This window comes from Mastigoproctus giganteus, chromosome 9 (assembly GCF_048544385.1).
Source record: "Mastigoproctus giganteus isolate SK-2022 chromosome 9, ASM4854438v1, whole genome shotgun sequence".
Classification (NCBI taxonomy): domain Eukaryota; kingdom Metazoa; phylum Arthropoda; class Arachnida; order Uropygi; family Thelyphonidae; genus Mastigoproctus; species Mastigoproctus giganteus.
In genome coordinates this window covers 160,145,483-160,165,253 of record NC_143583.1, presented here as the reverse complement: position 1 = coordinate 160,165,253, position 19,771 = coordinate 160,145,483, and the positions used below count along the sequence as shown (strand labels likewise).

The 19,771-nt window shown below is 38.1% G+C and overlaps 1 protein-coding gene across 1 annotated transcript in view; it reads left to right on the top strand.

Moving 5' to 3' along the window:
- Positions 1–19,771, top strand: part of Tmtc4 (Transmembrane O-mannosyltransferase targeting cadherins 4) — a gene marked incomplete at its 5' end in the record, with an annotated part of 433,994 nt that overhangs the window by 149,127 nt on the left and 265,096 nt on the right. The window contains one exon of the mRNA XM_090380839.1: positions 18,933–19,085. Within this exon, the coding sequence (XP_090236965.1) occupies positions 18,933–19,085 (153 nt within the window). The remainder of the gene's footprint in view (positions 1–18,932; positions 19,086–19,771) is intronic.

Sequence of the window (19,771 nt, the reverse complement as noted above, 5' to 3'; positions counted from 1 at the left end):
AAGAGTCCAAATGGATTAACAACTAATGAAATCGACTTCATCCTCACTAACAGAAGATATATTGTGACTGATGTTACCGTCCTGAATAAGGTAAATGTTGGAAGTGATCACAGAATGGTAAGATGTACACTTGATATAGATGTAGGAAAGGAAAGGAAAAAACTGACTCGAGTAAATAATACAAAGGTCTTTGAAATAGCAGAGGAGGAGAAAAAGCAGTATGTACTGGAACTTAAGAACAAGTTTGAGCTTCTGCAGACTGCTCAGGACCAAGATATCGACGAGGAATATTACAACTTTCTGAAAGTGATAAAGCCCAAGAAACCTATAGGGAAACAGAAATCCAAAGAAGAAAAAATTAGTCAAGAAACACTTGTCATGATGTGAACCAAAGATGACAAATGAAGAGCAAGAAAAACACTGACAGGGAGAAAATTGAGTATACTGAGTTATGCAAAGCCATTAGAAAGAGACTCAGAGAGGACATAAGAAGATTTAACACAAGAAAAGTAGAACAAGCATTAAGGGAAAACAAAGGATTTAAATCAGCAGCCATGAGCAGTAATACAGAAAGACAAATGATACTGAAACTGAAGAATAGCGAGGGTGTACTTATAAACAGCAGAGAAGGCATAATTCAAATAGCAGAAGACTACTATAGAGAATTATACAAGGAGCGAGTGAATGATACCAGCAGTGGGGAAGATGGATTGCAAAGTAGCAACACACACGACATACCCGATATTCTTCCTGATGAGGTAGAACATGCATTGAAGAAAATGAAGAATCGGAAAGCCCCGGGGGAAGATGAAGTTACTGTAGAGTTGTTAAAATTGGGAGGAAGAGACATAACACAAAAACTGGCAAGGCTCTTCACAAAGCGCATTAGAAAAGGTGTGATGCCTAAGCAGTGGAATAATGCAATCATAGTTTTGCTGCATAAGAAAGGAGATAAATCAGAAATTGGAAATTATAGACCAATTAGCTTGTTATCCCATATCTACAAGTTGTTCACAAGGGTCATTACTAACAGATTAGAAAGAATACTTGATGAGAATCAACCGAAAGAGCAAGCTGGCTTTAGGACAGTATTCTCAACTATGGATCACCTTCACGTAATATCACAGCTAATGGAGAAAGCAAATGAATATAAAACACCATTATGCCTGGCATTTGACTCCATACAGCATAAAGCAATGTTTCGGGCACTGGAAAGACAAGGCATAGATACTCCATATATTATGATTTTGAAGAAAATATATGAGAGTGCTACATCCTTTATTAGACTAGACAAAGACAATAGCAAATTTAAAATCGAGAAAGGAGTTCGACAAGGAGACACAATATCTCCGAAGCTGTTTACTGCTGCCCTTGAGGAAGCTTTCAGAAGATTAGACTGGTCACAGAAAGGAGTCAATGTGAACGAAGAGTACCTAAACCATTTACGATTTGCAGATGACATTGTGGTCATAAGCCACGATCCCAAAGAATTAGAGGAAAATCTTAATCAGTTATGCAGAGTTAGTGATGATTTTGGACTAAAGATGAATATGGCTAAAACAAAAGTAATGATGAACAAGTATGCCACGGAAAGGGAAATAATGATTGAAGGAGCAGTAATTGAAAAGGTGGAGTCATATACTTATCTGGGACAAGTTATTAGCTGTAATAATGATAAATGGCTGGAAGTCAAGAGAAGAATAAATTTTGGATGGATAGCATTCAGGAAATATAGTCACATACTGAAGAGCAATATCCCAGTTTGTCTGAAACGTAAAATAATGAATCAATATATACTCCCCACCATGACTTATGAAAGTGAAACTTGGGCACTCACCAAAAGAATGGAAGAGAAGCTAAGAACTACACAGCGAAGAATGGAACGAATTATATTGGGAATCAGACTGTTAGATAAGAAGAGAAACACATGGATTAGGCAGCAAACTCAAGTAAAGGACATTCTTATCAAAACTAAAGAACTAAAATGGTCTTGGGCAGGACACATAGCTCGAAGACATGATGACAGATGGACTAAGAAAATAACAGAATGGTACCCAAGAGGAGCTAGAAGAAAACCTGGAAGACAAAGGCGGAGATGGATAGATGAAATTCATGAGTTTTTGAGTAGTAAATGGATGGCCAGTGCTCAAAACAGAAGGAACTGGAAAGTTGCTGGAGAGGCCTTCATCCTGCAGTGGATTGAAAATGGCTGATGATGACTTATAAATAGCAGAGAAGGCATAATTCAAATAGCAGAAGACTACTATAAAGTGTTATATAAGGAGCAAGGGAATGATGCCAGCAGTGGGGAAGATGGATCGCAAATTAGTAACACATACAACATACCTGATATCCTTCATGATGAGGTAGAACATGCATTGAAGAAAACGAAGAATCAGGAATCCCCAGGGAAGATGAAGTTACTGTAGAGTTGTTAAAATTGGAAGAGACATGACACAAAAACTGGCAAGGCTCTTCACAAAATGCATTAGAACATGTGTGACATCTAAGGAGTGGTATAATGCAACCATAGTTTTGCTGCATAAGAAAGGAGATAAATCAGAAATTGGAAATTATAGACCAATTAACTTGTTATCCCATATCTACAAGTTGTTCGCAAGAGTCATTAGTAACAGATTAGAAAGAATACTTGATGAGAATCAACCGAAAGAGCAAGCTAGCTTTAGGACAGGATTCTCAACTATGGATCACCTTCACATAATGTCACAGCTAATGGAGAAATCAAATGAATATAAAGCACCATTATGATCCACATAATGGTGTTTTGTGGCATTTGTGGATTATGAAAAGGCATTTTGACTCCATACAGCATAAGGCAATGTTTTGTGCACTGGAAACACAAGGCATAGATACCCCACATAGTATGATTTTGAAGAAAATATATGAGAATGCTACCTCCTTTATTAGACTAGACAAAGACAGTAATAAATTTAAAATTGAGAATGGAGTTTGACAAGGAAACACAACATCCCCGAAGCTGTTTGCTGCTGCCCTTGAGGAAGCTTTCAGAAGATTAGACTGATCGCAGAAAGGAGTCAATGTGAATGGAGAGTACCTAAACCATTTACGATTTGCAGATGATATTGTGGTCATAAGCCATGATCCCGAAGAATTAGAGGAAAATCTTAATCAGTTATGCAGAGTTAGTGATGATTTTGGACTAAAGATGAATATGGCTAAAACAAAAGTAATGATGAACAAGTATGCCACAGAAAGGGATATAATCATTGAAGGAGCAGTAATTTAAAAAGTGGAGTCATATACCTTTCTGGGCCAAGTCATTAGCTGTAATAATGATAAATGGCTGGAAGTCAAGAGAAGAATAAATTTTGGATGGATAGCATTCAGGATATATAGTCACATACTGAGGAGCAATATCCCAATTTGTCTGAAACCTAAAATAATGAACCACTGTATACTCCCCACCATGACTTATGGAAGTGAAACTTGGGCACTGACCAAACGAATGGAAGAGAAGCTGAGAACTACACAGTGAAGAATGGAACGAATTATATTGGGAATCAGACTGTTTGATAAGAAGAGAAACACATGGATTAGGCAGCAAACTCAAATAAAGGACATTCTTATCAAAACTAAAGAACTAAAATGGTCTTGGGCAGGACACACATAGCTTGAAGACATGATGACAGATGGACTAAGAAAATAACGGACTGGCCCAAGAGGAGCTAGAAGAAAACCTGGAAGACAACAATGGAGATGGACTGATGAAATTCATGAGTTTGTTGGTAGTAAATGGATGGATATCTGGAGAAGTCTTCATCCTGCAGTGGATTGAAATTGGCTGATGATGATGATGATTGACTGTCTTTACTGTCGTTAACAACCCTACCAACCTTTGTATCATCTGCAAACTTGGATATTAAACCTGATATTACCTTCATCAATATCATTGATGAATATACAAAACAACAATGGATCCAACACCGAACCCTGGGGAACTCTACTAATGACATTTGTCCATAAAGAGCAGTGTCCACTCTCTGTCGTCTCCCTCTATACCATCCCTTTATCCATTGTAGCAACTTACCCTTAATGCCATACCTCTCCAATTTGTACAGCAGTCTTCCATGTGCAACACTATAAAAAGCTTTCCTGAAATCCAAGTATATGATATCAAAATTATTTTTGGCATTCAGTTCCTTTGTGACCACATCATAGTATCCAATTAATTTGGTCAGACAAGATCTCCATTTAACAAACCCATGCTGTGTTTTAACTATTACTGCAGTTGTCTAGAGGATCCTGCGATGCTTCTTTAACCAGTGATTCCATTATTTTCCCTGGAACACAAGTTAAACTAACAGGTCTGTAGTTAATTGTCACCTTTTGAACCCCCCCTTTGTGAATTGGTGATACATTTGCACACCTCCAGTCCATGGGGACCTGAGTCCAAGGAAGCACTAATAATTATGTCTAAGGGTTTTCTTACTACCTTTGCTGCCTCCTTTAATATAATTGGATAGATCCAGTCCACCCCAGGTGCTTTTCTTATGTTTAACTTCAACAATTTCTCCTCCACTTTGCTCTCAATTATTACAAAATCACTTAGCTGCCTGTTAGCATTTGATAAACTTCAGGCACTCCCTTCATTGAATGACACCTCACATGTGAATGTAGATGCAAAATACTCATTGTTTGTCAGCTACCTGAGCATGATCATCAGCAGTTAATCCATCTATGTTAAGTGGTCCAATCTGATTCATCCCTTTCCTTCTAGAGTTTACATGAGTAAAGAACTCTTTGCTGTTTTTCTTTGCATCCTTTGTCAAATATTTCTCGTAATCTGCCTTTGCCTGCCTAACCTCCTTTGTGATTTGAATACAGACTAGTTTATACCTGCCATAGCCTTCTGTGTCACCTGATACTTTATATGCATCCCATACATTCTTATTCTCTGCCACGAGCCTCATTAATTCATCTGACATCCATTTAGGCCTAAACCTTGAACAGTATTTCTTAGTTGAATGAAAAGCCTAGTAGCCTCCAAAATTAAATCCCTGAAGGCTTCTCATTTAGAATTCAGCATTGGTAACATCATCAGTTGATCCCAATGTATAGAATTTAAAAACTGCCTGCGACTATCTCTGTAGTCTAGTCTCAGGCAGTTTTCGTAAAAGTTTACAAAAGCCATTTTGCATTCATAAATACCTCTGTAGTAACCTTTACGAAAGCAGAAGCTTCCCTTTAGCCTTAATGGTAGTTACATCTTTAAGTAATTCCTACCCCAGTAAATTGTGATCACTGTCACCCAGTGGTTCCTTTATCTGCAAATTCTTAATTCATGAATAATCATTGCTGATAATCAGATCGAGTATTACTCCCCCTGGTTGCCTCTTGTACATGTTGCTGTAGGAAACAGTCATCCAATAAATTCAGTCATAAATTCAGAAAACAGTCATCCACAAAAATCTTGCTAGTGTTGCAAGTGACCAACCCACAAGTTCCAGTCAATATCTGGAAAGTTAAAATCCCTCATTATAAGACATCCTGATTTACTGGCCCTCTCTAGGCCTATAACCCACACCTACTCTCATTTTTCCTTTCCCAGCCTATTTCACTCCAAACAGACTCAACACTGCATTGTCCACCAACATCAATTGGATGCACTTCCTTAGATTTTATATGTTTCTTAACTAACAGCATAACCCCTCCTCCCTTCCTGTACACATTGTACTCCCCAAATTCCAATTCTGCACTGCTTATATCTGTGCGACACCACATGTCTGAGCAACTGCGAACAAAGTGCACGAGAGGATTGAATCTCCTTCATTCTATCTCCTCGAATAAATGGGGCCAGACCGATGCACTTTACTCTGCTTTTATCGTGCACTTGTTTATTCAAAATTAGACTACAATTCCAAAGTGTACACATCAGCTAGAAATAGCGTACTACGGTAGCTAGACCCACTTCACCACCAAGCCATCCATACTTCTACTGGAGCATTCAGAAAATCCCCTGTCGAGAGTTTATACGTCGAAGCAGGTGAACCACCACTATTGCTCCAACGAAAGCAATTGTCACTAAAATATATCTTTAAACTAAAATCCCTGCCAGACAACCCAACCTGGACTTCCGTTTTTGAGCCATGATGGGAAACTCTTTATAAAACCCGTCAGACTGCTAACCGATCCTTTGGAATCCTTGTCCAAGAGCTGCTCAGAGAGCTCAATATCGTGGTCGACAATGTTGCCCAGTCACAAAGGTATCTACTTCCACCCTGGCATGCTTGCTTACCATCATGTGACTTCTCCATTAAAAGTTGGGGTAAGGCCATAACTACATCCTCTGTCCAAAAAATCTATGGTGTACACCGATCCGATTACTCTGATTTTTTGCCTCTGTTCACTGATGGCTCAAAGTCAGAGTTGTCTGTAGGATCTGCTGCTGTCTTTCCAGATAGTACTATATCTGGGAAGATTCCCCATGAATGCAGCATATATATATACAGCTGTGTTGTATGCTATAGAGCTAACCTTGGACCACATTAAAACACCATAAGCACAAAAGATGTACGGTGTACACTTACTCTCTAAGTACACTGCAGGCTTTATCGGGAATGAGGTATAATCCTCATCCATTCATGATTCGCATTCTGCAGACGCTACATTCTCTGTTTCAGTGTTCATTCGACATCTGTTTCTTCTGGATCCCAAGCCACATTGGGATCAGGGGTAATCAACTGGCAGATACCACAGCCAGATCACCAGAACTCCCACAGCACTCTTTGCCTGTTAGTTCCCTATACAGACTACAGGCAGCAAATACATGCTAAATTACTTTCCCAATGGCAACAATCTTGACATGAACAAGTCACAAACAAGCTCTATCAGATAAAGTCTGTAATCTAACACTGGCAGTCTAGTCTGCGCAGGAACCTCAGAGAGGACGTTGTTCTAGCTCATCTCTGCATAGGACACCGTCATCTTACACATGCATTTCTGCTGAGGGCAGATGACTGTCCTATGTGCGAGAACTGTGGCAACATTTTAAGTATTCGTCACATTTTAACCGAGTGTCCACGTTTTAGACATGAACGCAATTTATATTTTACCGCTTTTAGTCATCTGGCTGAGCCTTATACACTCGGTCAGATTTTATCCGACAGTGACCATGTCTTCTGTTTTTAGCTATTTAAAATCAATAAACGTTTTTGCTCGTATTTTAATTTATTGTTATTTCTTTTTTGATTTATCTTTTATACCATTTATACATTTGTTATTATATATCTTGACATGGTGACCTAATTAATTAGGTCACTGAAAACTTAAATTTTTATATATGAACTGGTCTTGGTGCATTATAGCCTTAGTTGCTAATGCGCCAATAAAATCCAAAGCAAGCAACCAACCAACAAACCAAGTCCCTAATATCCCAACAATATCTGCCTTTGATGTCTTGACTAGCACTTCCAGCTCATCAAATTTATTAACTATACTCCTAGCATTGGTGTACATGCAAGTATACATGCACCTGTTCCTGCTCTTAGTTACCCTAACACAGCCCATGTATTTGCTTGTTCCACTATGACTCCCAGCAGTCCTGGTAATCTCTATTACCTTGCTTTCCAGACTGCTGCTCATTCTAATGGAAGCAGTGCAATAATCATTGCCTCTGCCTGTAGCCACTGTTAATCTTTTAGTCTGTGTATCCCCCCCAGCTTACAGTTTTCTGACCCACCTAATACTCCCTCGATAACAACAGCAAATATTCTTGCACCCTTTCTATTTAAGTGTACCCCATCCCCGTAGAAGCAGTCTCTCCTGTCACAAGCACAGACCAGCCTGAAAAAAATTCTACCACTTGAGCCTTGCACAATCTCCCCAGGGCTGAATTGATCTACAAGGCTCTCATCATATACTCCCTCCTATCATGTCTGGGTAGAATTGCAGACACTTTCACATTCAACCCTAACTCATGACTTTTTTGCAGCATTGACCTGTACTTGTTGAGTAAATCTGCAGATCTCTTACTCTTAATATCATTAGTTCCAACGTGTACAACAACATCACCTTTTGTGCCCTTAAAAGATATCTGCTTTACAACGTCATCAACTTTTTCCCCTCGCAGACATACCCTCGTCCTGTTCCACTTATCCTTCTTGAATACTATATTCCCAGTCTCCCTGACAATAGAGTCAACAATAACTAGTTCCTTTGGGACCAGCACATTCTGCCATGGAGATTGCCTCTGTTTTTCCTGATGCACAGGAGTGAGCACTGGTGTTGAACTGGGCAGCTGAGAGCTTGATGTGGCCTCATATTAATTTCTTCGAGGGAATTTACCCTACACCTCAAGCTCTCATAGATGCCCATCAGAATGCTGAGTTGGCACCTAATTTCTTGACACCCTATACAGGTAGTACACACAAACGTAGTACACATGCTCCTTGCCTAGATCATGTCCTGTTTTAGAAAGGTTGGAAGCATTTCACATTTCGCACATTTTTTGAGACTGTGATGTGTTGGAGAATGGCCCCTTCATTTCTTCCCTGTGTCACAGCACTCTCGCTAGTCTATGATCTTTGCTTCGCAGGTCTAGTCTGGGTCATGATTTCCGTTTAAATACAATTTAATTAACAATGATTTTAATAAGAATTAATATTATTTTTGATTAATTGATAATTCTATAATAAGCTAACAGATTCCTAATAGAGTGCTTTATATTATGCTATCTAGTTTTACTTTATACCTTACGCTATCTGTTCAAGATATAGATATATATATATATATATACGTTAAGCTATTTCTTATCGACTACAATATGGCGGCTAGTTCAACAATATTGGCGCCAACACCGGGAGTTGTAACTTCCAAAAATCTCTGGTTATATTCAAAATAAGAAGCTAACAAATGCTACTAGACCAATTTAATATCTGTAAAACACAATGTACTACGTCAATTAACGAAGAATACAGTAAAAATTTAAAATAATTATCCCTTTACAGCAACTAAAAATCCACTGACTGTTCTCTTCCACGACCCGAGTGCCCGCTCGTGTTGTGTTTTTCATCGGGCGAAAAGTGTAAGTAGACACTTCTGTAATTACTTTAGCTTCATTTCTGCATTGGAGGTTTTACAATAATGTGTTTACATTTGTTAGAGGTGAAAAATGGTTGGAAGAATGGTTCATTACAACTCTAAGCTGGCCAGGAAACAGCCCGGACTTGAATCCTGTAGAGAACTGTTGGCATCGTGTGGAATCTGTAGTTGCCAGAAAGAAACCAAAGACCCTTTGTGAACTTTAGGAAGCCATAATTTGGGTTTGGAACCACGAACTATCAGTTGATTATCTTCAGAAATTGATCTTGTCAGTGCCTCGACCATGTGCTGCTGTCATCAGGTTCAGAGGCAGTTCAACTAAATATTAGTTTTTACTTGGTGAACTTTTCATTTTGTTTTCCATTTAAAATGATAAACAAGCAAATTAAGGGCTTCTGATAACATTTCATCCATACATAATTGTCGTGTTTACCAAAACCATTGTATAAAGGTTGCAAATGCTCATTTTGGAATATTTTGAGAGCACCTGTCAAATGTTACTTATTTCACTATTGCTCCACTTTAACTATTAATAAATATCTTTTGTTTATATTTCTATTTGTGATGCTGGTAATTAATGTAACATACCATTGTGAAAAAGGGTTAGAAATGTGAAATTCCTAGGTGATGCACTTTCTTTGAACGCCAGTGTATAATCAAATTTTTTTACAATACTTTCTAAAGTTGTTTTTATTATTATTATTATATTTATATTTAAGAAATTTTTTTTATGGTTTTCATACAGAAATTATGGGTGAGAACCTTTCAGGTGCTCCATCACCGTCTTTACAATGGTTTAGGTTTTGCATGACGAATGACATGGTACTGGATGAGTGTGATGCTGTTTAAAGTTTCAGGTTACTTGTTTTTTTCCCCCCTTCCACTGGTTCAGCCTAAGTAATTTAAAATGCCTTGAGACATGCCAAATTTATATTAAATTTTGAAATACACTTGAAAATGGAACTAATAGGATTGAATATATATAATTTAAAAAAAATTTTTTTAACAATATAAATAAGCATAATAAGGAATGTATACACATACAGTCTGTCCTCGTATAGCACGATAGTTGTGTTCCTAGAAAAACTCGTGCAATGCAAAATCGTGCAATATAAACAACAGGCCCTATGGGAAAAGTGGGGTTAGGTGCCGACCACCCAAGATTGAACACACATTTGGAACCAAAACATTACCAAACAATAAATAATCGGGTAATTTTAATCGTTATAAAATACGTAAGTATTTTATAAAATACGTAAAATACGTTATAAATACGTTATACGTAAAATACGTTATAAAATACGTAAGTATTTTATAACAATTAAAATACGTAATAAAAAATATAATATATTAAAATAAAGTATTTTTAGTATTAAATAAAATAGTCGTAATAAAATACTTACGTATTTTATTACGACTATTACGTAATAAAATATTGCTAATGCTTTTGCTTCTATCGTAAGCAAACTTGTTTTTTGTTTGATTTTCTATCCAAACAGATGACAGGCGTTCCATCTCTTCCAATTCTTGTGTCTTAATCCAATGGATTTTAATTACACTTTGAGTTGTTCCTGCTATGAAAGTTGTTTTTATTTTCTCTGCATTCTTTGCAATTCTCGGCGTTGCCTCATTTAGGTCTGTAGCATGTGCAATATCACATGGTCTTTCATTTCACTCAAAGCGTTTCACAATTTGAAAAATGAAATCCTGAATTTAATTATTGAGTATCTAGAACCACGGTGGAGCGAGCAGGGTCCCATCCCCAGCATTTTAATGGCACAATCAACCAGTTATGTATTTTAAAATTGCTTCATTTTTGAGTTTATTACACTTTTTCTTCTTCTTAGCGAATTTTTTTGAATTTCCCCTGGTTTCTGCAGAAACATTTAAAATAATTTCCGTAGAAAGAACGGATTGCGATAGGCAACTTTGTGCACGTTGTCACAAGAAGTCATATGTTTTTCGGAGAAGTGAGTGAGTGATCCACACATTTCAGTAAATTTCTCCATCTATGTTTACATGGTCACAGTAGCTGAATATCTGAGTGATTCAGCTATTTTGCACAGTATTCAAATAACTAGTGACAGTAGCAATGTTGGACGGGAATGAGGCAACTAAGATATTAAGTAAACTTTCCAAAGATGAAATGTTGGCAGATTTGGAAACCGCGTCGAGGCTTCCACTATGAAAAAAATGTTCTAAAATATAATAGCATACAGGCAATAATTAAAAAAAACCTGTATTACCAATCTCCAAAAAACCAGTGCAAATTAAAGATGACTGATAAAGAACTTGATGTGGAAACTATAAAGATCGGTTGTATGTTTGGGCCACAATGGGCAGCTTGTTGTTTATGGATGGCAATTGAGGGGTGGAGGAATTATCCCGTTTTGTGCAAACATTTTGAATCAGAAAGTTAAATATTCTGGATTATTAAACCAACTTTTCAATCTGGAATTTCTTAACGATTTAGCACTAATGAGCGACATCCTGCAAGAGCTCTCTTACCTTACCTAGAATTACAAAGTCGCAACATCACTATAGTAAAAGCAGATAAATTAATTATTCTAACTATCAACTAGCACTAATTTCAAAAATTCCGAAGGAAATTATGACCAGTACTTGTTAAGTAAATCTGCAGATCTACTCTTGATTGTCATTGGTGCCAACATGTACAACAGTATCACCCTTTGTGCCCTTAAAAGATGATATCTGCTCTACAACATCATTAAATTTTGCCCCTGTTAGACATACTCTGGTTCCCTTCCATCTATCCTTTTTACACATTATATTACCCATCTCCCTCACAATAGAGTCACCTACAATAACTACTTCCTGTGGGACTAGTGCACTCTGCCTTGGAGATTGTCGCTGTGTTGCCTGATGCACAAGAGTGGGTTTTGGTGTTGAGTTGAGCATCTGAGAGCTTGACGGGCCACTCATATTAATTTCTTCGAGGGTATCTACCCTACAACTCAAGCTCTCATAGATGCCCTTCGGAATGCTGTGTTGACGCCTAATTTCGAGACACTCTCTGCACCTAGCACACACAAAGACATCCTCCTTAGCTAAATCGTGTTCTATTTCAGATCGGCAAACATTTGACAAGTTGCACATTTTTTTAGGTTGTGATGCATTGAAGAAATGCCCCCTCCCCTCTCAGTTCTTCCCCGAGTCACAGCACTCCTGCCAGTTTGTGCCCGTTGCTTTTCTGCTCTACTCTGGGGCATGATATTTAAAATTAATAAGATCAATAAATTTAATCAATTGATTATCAATACTACATTATCTAATAGAATCCTAAATGTAGTGATGTGTATTGTGCTATATAATTTTATTTTAGAGCTACCTATTTACCACAATTAAAAATTTGAATTCCCTACCATTCTCTATACAAAAACAATGATTCGAACGAAATAACAGTTTTACATATATTAAATAGTAACCTACAAAACCTCTATCTAAATTAAAAATAACCAGCGAAACTAGAACTATAATGCTACTTATAAAGTACAATATAAAATAACAATTAGGTAAATAAAACGGCAAACCCTTATCGCTTTTTTGGAGCCTGTAATTCACAGCTGTAATTTTTAAAGAGAGTTAGTGCCCTCTCACCTGTCAGCCTAATCCATGGATCAGTTGCTTTCTCTATAATCGAATCTTTCTAGAAGAGCAATTTCTGGATTCCTGGCATAATGCAATTGTTCTTGCCTTCCCTAAGCCAGGAAAAGACCCCAAAATCCCAACAAACTACCATCCTATCGCTCTGACTAGCCATGTGTGCAAAATTCTGGAGAGAATAGTTAATGCCCACCCTATATGGTACTTATTGGCAAGTAGGCTCCTCTCTAGCTTGCGGTGCCTCTTCAGAAGGAATAGGTCCACTTTGAACCGTTTAATTAGGTTTAAACATTTATTCAAGATGCCTTTTTAAAATGAGAACACTTTATGTCTGTGTTATTTGATATGAAAAAAGTGTATGACACAAGTTGGAGATTTGTAATTTTAAAATACTTTTATAGTATTGGACTTAGATGTCATCTCCCAACCTTTATTAAAAACTTTCTATCCCATCGTTTGTTCCAAGTTCATGTGGGGGTTTACCCTCTCTCGGCACTTTTCCCAAGAGGAGGGAGAACACCAGGGATCAGTTTTAAGCATTACGCTTTTTTGCCATCAAAGTGATTTGCAACATAGATCAACTTCCTCCAACTGTAAACTGTGTCTTCTACGTTGATGATTTCAGCATATTTTCTCAATTTTGAGACATGAGGGTTATTGAGAGACAAGTGCAATGTGCCATTGATCTTCTGAACTCATAATCAATGAATAAGGGCTTCAGGTTCTCCTCACAAGAGACGTTCTGCGTGCACATTTTCCGCAAGTGCAACCTTCACCCTGAACCTGAATCGAGACCTGGACAGAATACTATTCCAGTAGGACCTGAGACTAGATTTTTGGGGCTTGTGTTTGTTAAAAAGTTGACATTCCTACAACACATTCATCAACTAAGTATGAAGTGCACGAAAGCTCTGAATATCCTAAGCACAGTTTCTTCTAATTCCTGGGGTGCCGACTGATGCACTTTATTGCACCTCTATTGTGCACTTTTTCGTTCCAAATTAGATTTTGGATCCCATGTATACTCAAATTAGTTCAGAATCTGCAAGACTCTGAACTAATTTGAACAAGGTAGTTGAGGCTGAAAGTTTGAATAAATTCAATGATTAGCTGCATAATTAGCTGTATGAGGAGAGAAGCATATAATTCTATTATCTCAATTCTAATCTCAAATGGCAAAAGGTTATCAAATTGTAGCAGGATACTTAATGATTTTGTAATAACTGAAAGCAAAGTGGAGGAGAAATTGTTGAAGTTAAATATAAGAAAAGCAACTGGGATGGATGGGATCTATCCAGTTATATTAAAGGAGGCGGCAAAGCAAAGCAACTAAGCAAACCCTCAGCCATAATTATGAGAGCATCCTTGGACTCAGTGGAGGTTCCCACGGACTGGAGATTTGCAAATGTATCCCCAATTCACAAAGGGGGATCGAAGGGTGACACGAGTAATTACAGACCAGTTAGTTTAACTTCTGTTCCGGGTAAAATAAATGGAGTCACTGGTTAAAGATGCATTGCAGGATCATCTAGACAAGATTGCAGCAATAATTCAGACACAGCATGGGGTTTGTTAAGGGAAAGTCTTGTCTGACAAATTTAATAGGATATTATGATGTGGTTACAAAGGAACTGGATGCAAAAAATTATTTTGATATCATATATTTGGATTTCAGGAAAGCTTTTGACACTGTTGCGCATGGAAGACTATTGTACAAATTGGAGCAGAATGGTATTAAGGGTAAGTTGCTACAATGGATAAAAGGATGGTTAAGTGGGAGAAGACAGAGGGTGGTAATCAATGGGTGCTGCTCTTCTTGGACTAATGTTATTAGTGGAGTCCCACAGGGTTCGGTGTTAGGTCCACTGTTGTTTTGTATATTTATCAATGATATTGATGAAGGTATATCAGGCTTAATGTCAAAGTTTGCAGATGATATAAAGGTTGGCAGGGTTGTTAATGACAGTAATGGCAATGTGCTACTGCAACAGAATCTAGATAATTTGGCCAGATGGGCTAAGGAGTGGCAACCGAAGTTTAACCTTGACAAATGCAAAGTACTGCATATGGGTAGAAGTAACCCCAGAGAAACATACCAACTGTGTGGTACTACACTTAAGGTGGTAGAAAATGAAAAAGACCTGGGAGTAATTGTGCAGTCAGATATGAAGTTTTCTGAGCAATGCAGACAGGCTGCCTGTGCAGGTCATGGGGTTTTGTCAATGATATATAGGAATTTTGCTAGCACGGAAAAGGAGGTGATTATCCCTCTGTATAAGGCAATGGTCAGGCCACGCCTTGAGTACTGCGTACAGGTCTGGAGGCCTCATTTTAGGAAGGATGTAGATTTACTTGAGCGGAATGAAGGGGAATAAAGGGATCCTCTTACCAAGAGAGGCTTAAGTTCTGCAAATTGCAGTGACTGGAGACTAGGCACCTGCACGGTGATCTGATTGTGGTATATAAGGCCTTGAATGGGTTGAGCACGCTGAATTCTGATGGGATCCTTCCACTTGTTCAGATTACGAACCTAAGGGGGCATAAATTCAAATTAAGAAAAGACAGATGTAGATTAGATGTGCGGAAATTTGCCTTTAGCCAGCGGGTGGTTAATTGCTGGAACAAACTTCCATCTGTCGTTGTGGAAGTTGATAGGTTGAATAAATTTAAGGAGGAACTGGACAGACATTTGGAGGGAATGGTGTGATTTTTTTTTTTTTTTTTTGGCTGATGCTGCATAAGCTCATACACTTGCTTTCTTGCATCAAATGCCACTGCTGCTACTACTACTACTACTACTACTTGCAGTCTGCCAAACCCCATGTACTTTTTCTGACAGAATCTCAGTAATCGGTTGATTCAACTACTGCTCATCTCAGATGCCCAAATTATTCTCTGTATGATTCCTTTAGCCTCAAAGGTGGTACTTGTGCATATGTCCGTTCTGATATTCCCTGTCAGAGACTTGGCGATTTGGAATCTCCTCTCTTTGATCTTCTCTGGCTTAAAATCTCTCTACCTCATTGTGCAAATTCCTTTGTTATCTCTACCGTTCTCCCAACTCCACCAATCGCTTGGAGCTCTTTGACTTCCTCTCTTTGCAACTTGACTTCTCCAGCCCAACTTTCCTAACAGTGAGGTAATTTTTCTTGGTGATTTTAATGTTCACAACTCCAGCTGGCTTCCATTTTCTTGTCACACCGACCCAGCTGGTCGAGATGCTGAGGCTTTTGCAATTACTAATGACCTTGCACAGATTGTTCATTTACCTACAAGAATACCGGACAATCCTAACAAACAACCCTCCTAAGTACACGGTCGAAGTGAGAGGTCCTTTAGGCACTTCAGATCACAACTTAGTGATTGTTTCTTCTCCAATGGAACCTTTATCTCATGGCTATTCCCAACCTCGTGTTGTTTGGCATTACAAGAATGCAAAATGGGATGACCTGTGAGACTTCTTTTCTTCTTTTCCTTGGTCGGATTACTGTTCCAAAACTTCTGATGTCAGCGTTTGCTCAGATCATGTCAGTGAAATTATTCTTGCAGGAATGGAATCCTTATCCCACACCCCACTTTAAAATCTCGTCCTTTATCTAAACCTTGGTTTTCCAATAAATGTGCTAAGGATGTTCAAGAGAAGAATGTTGCATATCATAATTGGCTTGTTTCTAATTCTTCAGTTTCATTTTCTGCCTATACCAAAGCTCACAACAATTGTAAAGCAGTTATTTGTCAGTCCAAACTAGAGTTTGAACAGGCTAAGAGTAGAAAACTTGCTTCTTGCCCTAATGGTAGCCGAGCATTCTGGTCTCTTGCCAAAGCTATTGGCCGCAACTTTTGCCCATCTCTGCTCCAACCTCTGTCCAAACGAGATGGTTCTGTTGTCACTTCAGCCAAGGATAAAGCTGACCTGCTAGCATCCCGTTTTTCTTCCAGCTCATGTATTAATGATCTTGTTAAAACACCTCGCACCATTCCCAACACACTCCATTCAATGCCTCCTGTGGTCTTCCGTCAAAAGGATATCAGAAGGATTTTGATGAATCTTGATGCTACGCAAGCTCCAGGTCCCGATGGTATTTCTCCACTTGTTCTCAAAACCTGTGCTCCTGAACTTACTCCTTTTCCCTGCCGCCTTTTTTCACTTTCTTATTCCAAAGGTGTTTTTCCTTCTGCTTGTAAATATGCTCATATCCAGCCAGTTTCTAAAAAGGATGACAAATCCCTCCCATCCAATTATCGTCCCATTGCAATTACTTCTACTCTTTCTAAAGTAATGGAGAAATCAATTAACCGCCAAATCTTAAACTACCTAGAAACCTTCCGTCTGATCAACGATCGCCAGTGTGGATTCCGTCAGTGTCGATCCACTGGTGATATTCTGGTTTATGTTATCCATTTATGGACTAATTCAGTGGAAAGGTTCGGTGAAACACAAGTAGTTGCTCTTGACATCTCAAAGGCTTTCGATCGTGTTTGGCATAAAGGTCTTCTAAACAAGGTTCCATCTTAAGGTTTGCCAACTGTTTTTAGTAATTGGTTATTCAGTTTTCTCTCTGATCGCTCACTGAGGGTGATGGTAGATGGCTCTCTGTCTTCTAACTTCTCCACTAATGCTGGTGTCCCCCAAGGTTCAGTTCTTTCCCCCACTCTTTTCCTCTTGTATATTAATGACCTTCTTCCATTGATTGGAAATCCTATCCACAGTTTTGCCAATGATAGCACATTGCATTCCACTTTCCATTTTGAGAAACCTTGTCCTGCTCAATCAGCGTCAACTTCTCGAAAATCTTCTACCAATTCCTTAAATGCCGATCTTCAGGTAATTCTCCAGTGGGGCAAAGACAACTTAGTTGATTTCAACCCTTCTAAAACTCAGTCTTGTCTTATATCTCGCAAAAAGGATTCTTCTGCTCCTATGCTTATCTTTAGTGACGCTCCGATTTCTAGGCAAAATGATATATCTCTTTTGGGGATTACCCTGACTTCTAATCTCTCTTGGCACAAGCACATTACAAATATTGCTTCCTCTGCATCTAAAAAACTTGGTTTTCTCTTTTGCTCTCGGCGTTACTTTTCTTCCAAACAGCTGCTCACTCTGTATAAATCACAAATCCGCCCTGCCATGGAATATTGTTCCCACATCTGGGGTGGTGCCCCCAAAACCTCTCTCAGGCTTCTTGATTCCATTCAGAAGAGGGCAGTTAGGTTAATTAATGATTCATCTCTAACAGAGTCTCTCCACTCGCTTTCTCATAGACGTACTGTTTCTGGTGCATGCCTCTTCTACAGATACTTCCATGGGCACTGTTCTTCTGAATTGGCTTCTATAATTCCCGCTCTCTCTTTCAAAACAGTCCGAACACGTGCCACCACTAGCCAACATCCATTTACTGTCAACTTCAAACCCACAGAACCAACTTTTCATCTTCCTCGTTTATTCATTCAACTGCCGTTTTCTGGAACAACCTTCCTTTATACGTATTTCCTGAAAATTACAATCTACAGAAGTTCAAGTCCAGTGTCAACAAATGTCTTCTTTCGTCTTCTCAACCTCCACCCTAATCACGGTACTAAGTACTATAGGTTCTAATACCTCTCGTGTTTGGGGTTCGCATAAAAAAAAAAAAAAAAAAAATTCTTATGGACTTTTTTTTTTTTTTTTTGTTTTGTTTTTTTGCCAGTGCAGCAAAAGCCTGTGGCTTCCTTGTACTATATGGCAAATACTATTACTACTATTACTATAATGTCTCTGCACACACTATTTGTAGATACTTGTGAAATCTATATTCAGAAGAGAGTATTCAGTCCAAGGCAGTGTTCTTCAGCTCTTTTCAGATGCAAAGATTCTTATATTTGAGCTGGAAGCAATGAGCCACAAAAAATATTAAATTATGTATGTAGATATAATAATAACTGCTTTTTTAAATACAATGATATTTATTTGTGTAATAGAAATTTTTTCATTATAGGCTTACCTGTATTTTGCATCACTGTTTAATAGAATTGTTGTGTAATACAAAAAAAAAGCTATTTTATTTTGAAGTCTCCTGGACCACTTCCATTAGTTATATGTTGGTTAGTCATAAGTTCATAAGTTGGGAGACATTGGTCTGAAGTACATAAGTTTTATCTACTCCTTACACGTAACTTGAGTTTGTTCAGTGATCACAAATTGTGTTATTTTTAATTGATGTTATAAATTAACTACTTTTTTTATATAGAGATGGGTGATGCTGCTCATAGTGAGACAACTACTTCTAGCAGTTGGTGGAAGCTTATTGTTATTTGGGAGGTGGCAAATAATGGGAGCATCCCCTCCAGTCTTTCAGCATGTTGACAATCCTGCCTCATTTGAAAAGAACATTTTAATCAGAGTAAGTAAGATGAATGAAGTATTATTTTTGTGTTTGTAAAAGTATCCCAGGAAAGTTTTTAGTTGTCATGTGTATTATCATCTGTAGCAGTGTTTTCTTAACTTTTTTGATGCTGACACACTGTACGTGCCAAATGCAGTTCATCGCCCTTCTCCTGATCAGAAATTTCTGATTACAGTAGAACCTGGATAAGAAATTCGCACATAAGCAGTTTTCTCTTGTACTAGGTTTGGTTTCGTAAGTCACAGTTTCACCTCTGTATATTGTAATGTATCATTTTCCCTCGTAAGAAGCTTCCCAGGTAAAACGTTTTTCCGAATAAAAAGTTCGTGATAAAGAATACACAATGTATTTTTTTAATGACCTTTTTTCACTTAATAAGTTTTTAAATATAGAAATTCTTTATTTTTATATTATTTATTATTATTATTACAATTAGCCATATGGTACAAGGAAGCCTGAGACTTTTGCTGCACCAGCCAAAAAAGAAAATTCTGAGAGAGAGAGAGAGAGAGAAGGAGAGAGAAATAGAAGAGGGAGAGAGAGAGAGAGAGAGAGAGAGAGAGAGAAATAGAAGAGAGAGAGAGAGAGAGAGAGAGAGAGAGAGAGAGAAATAGAAGAGAGAGAGAGAGAGAGAGAGAGAGAGAGAGAGAGAGAAATAGAAGAGAGAGAGAAATAGAAGAGAG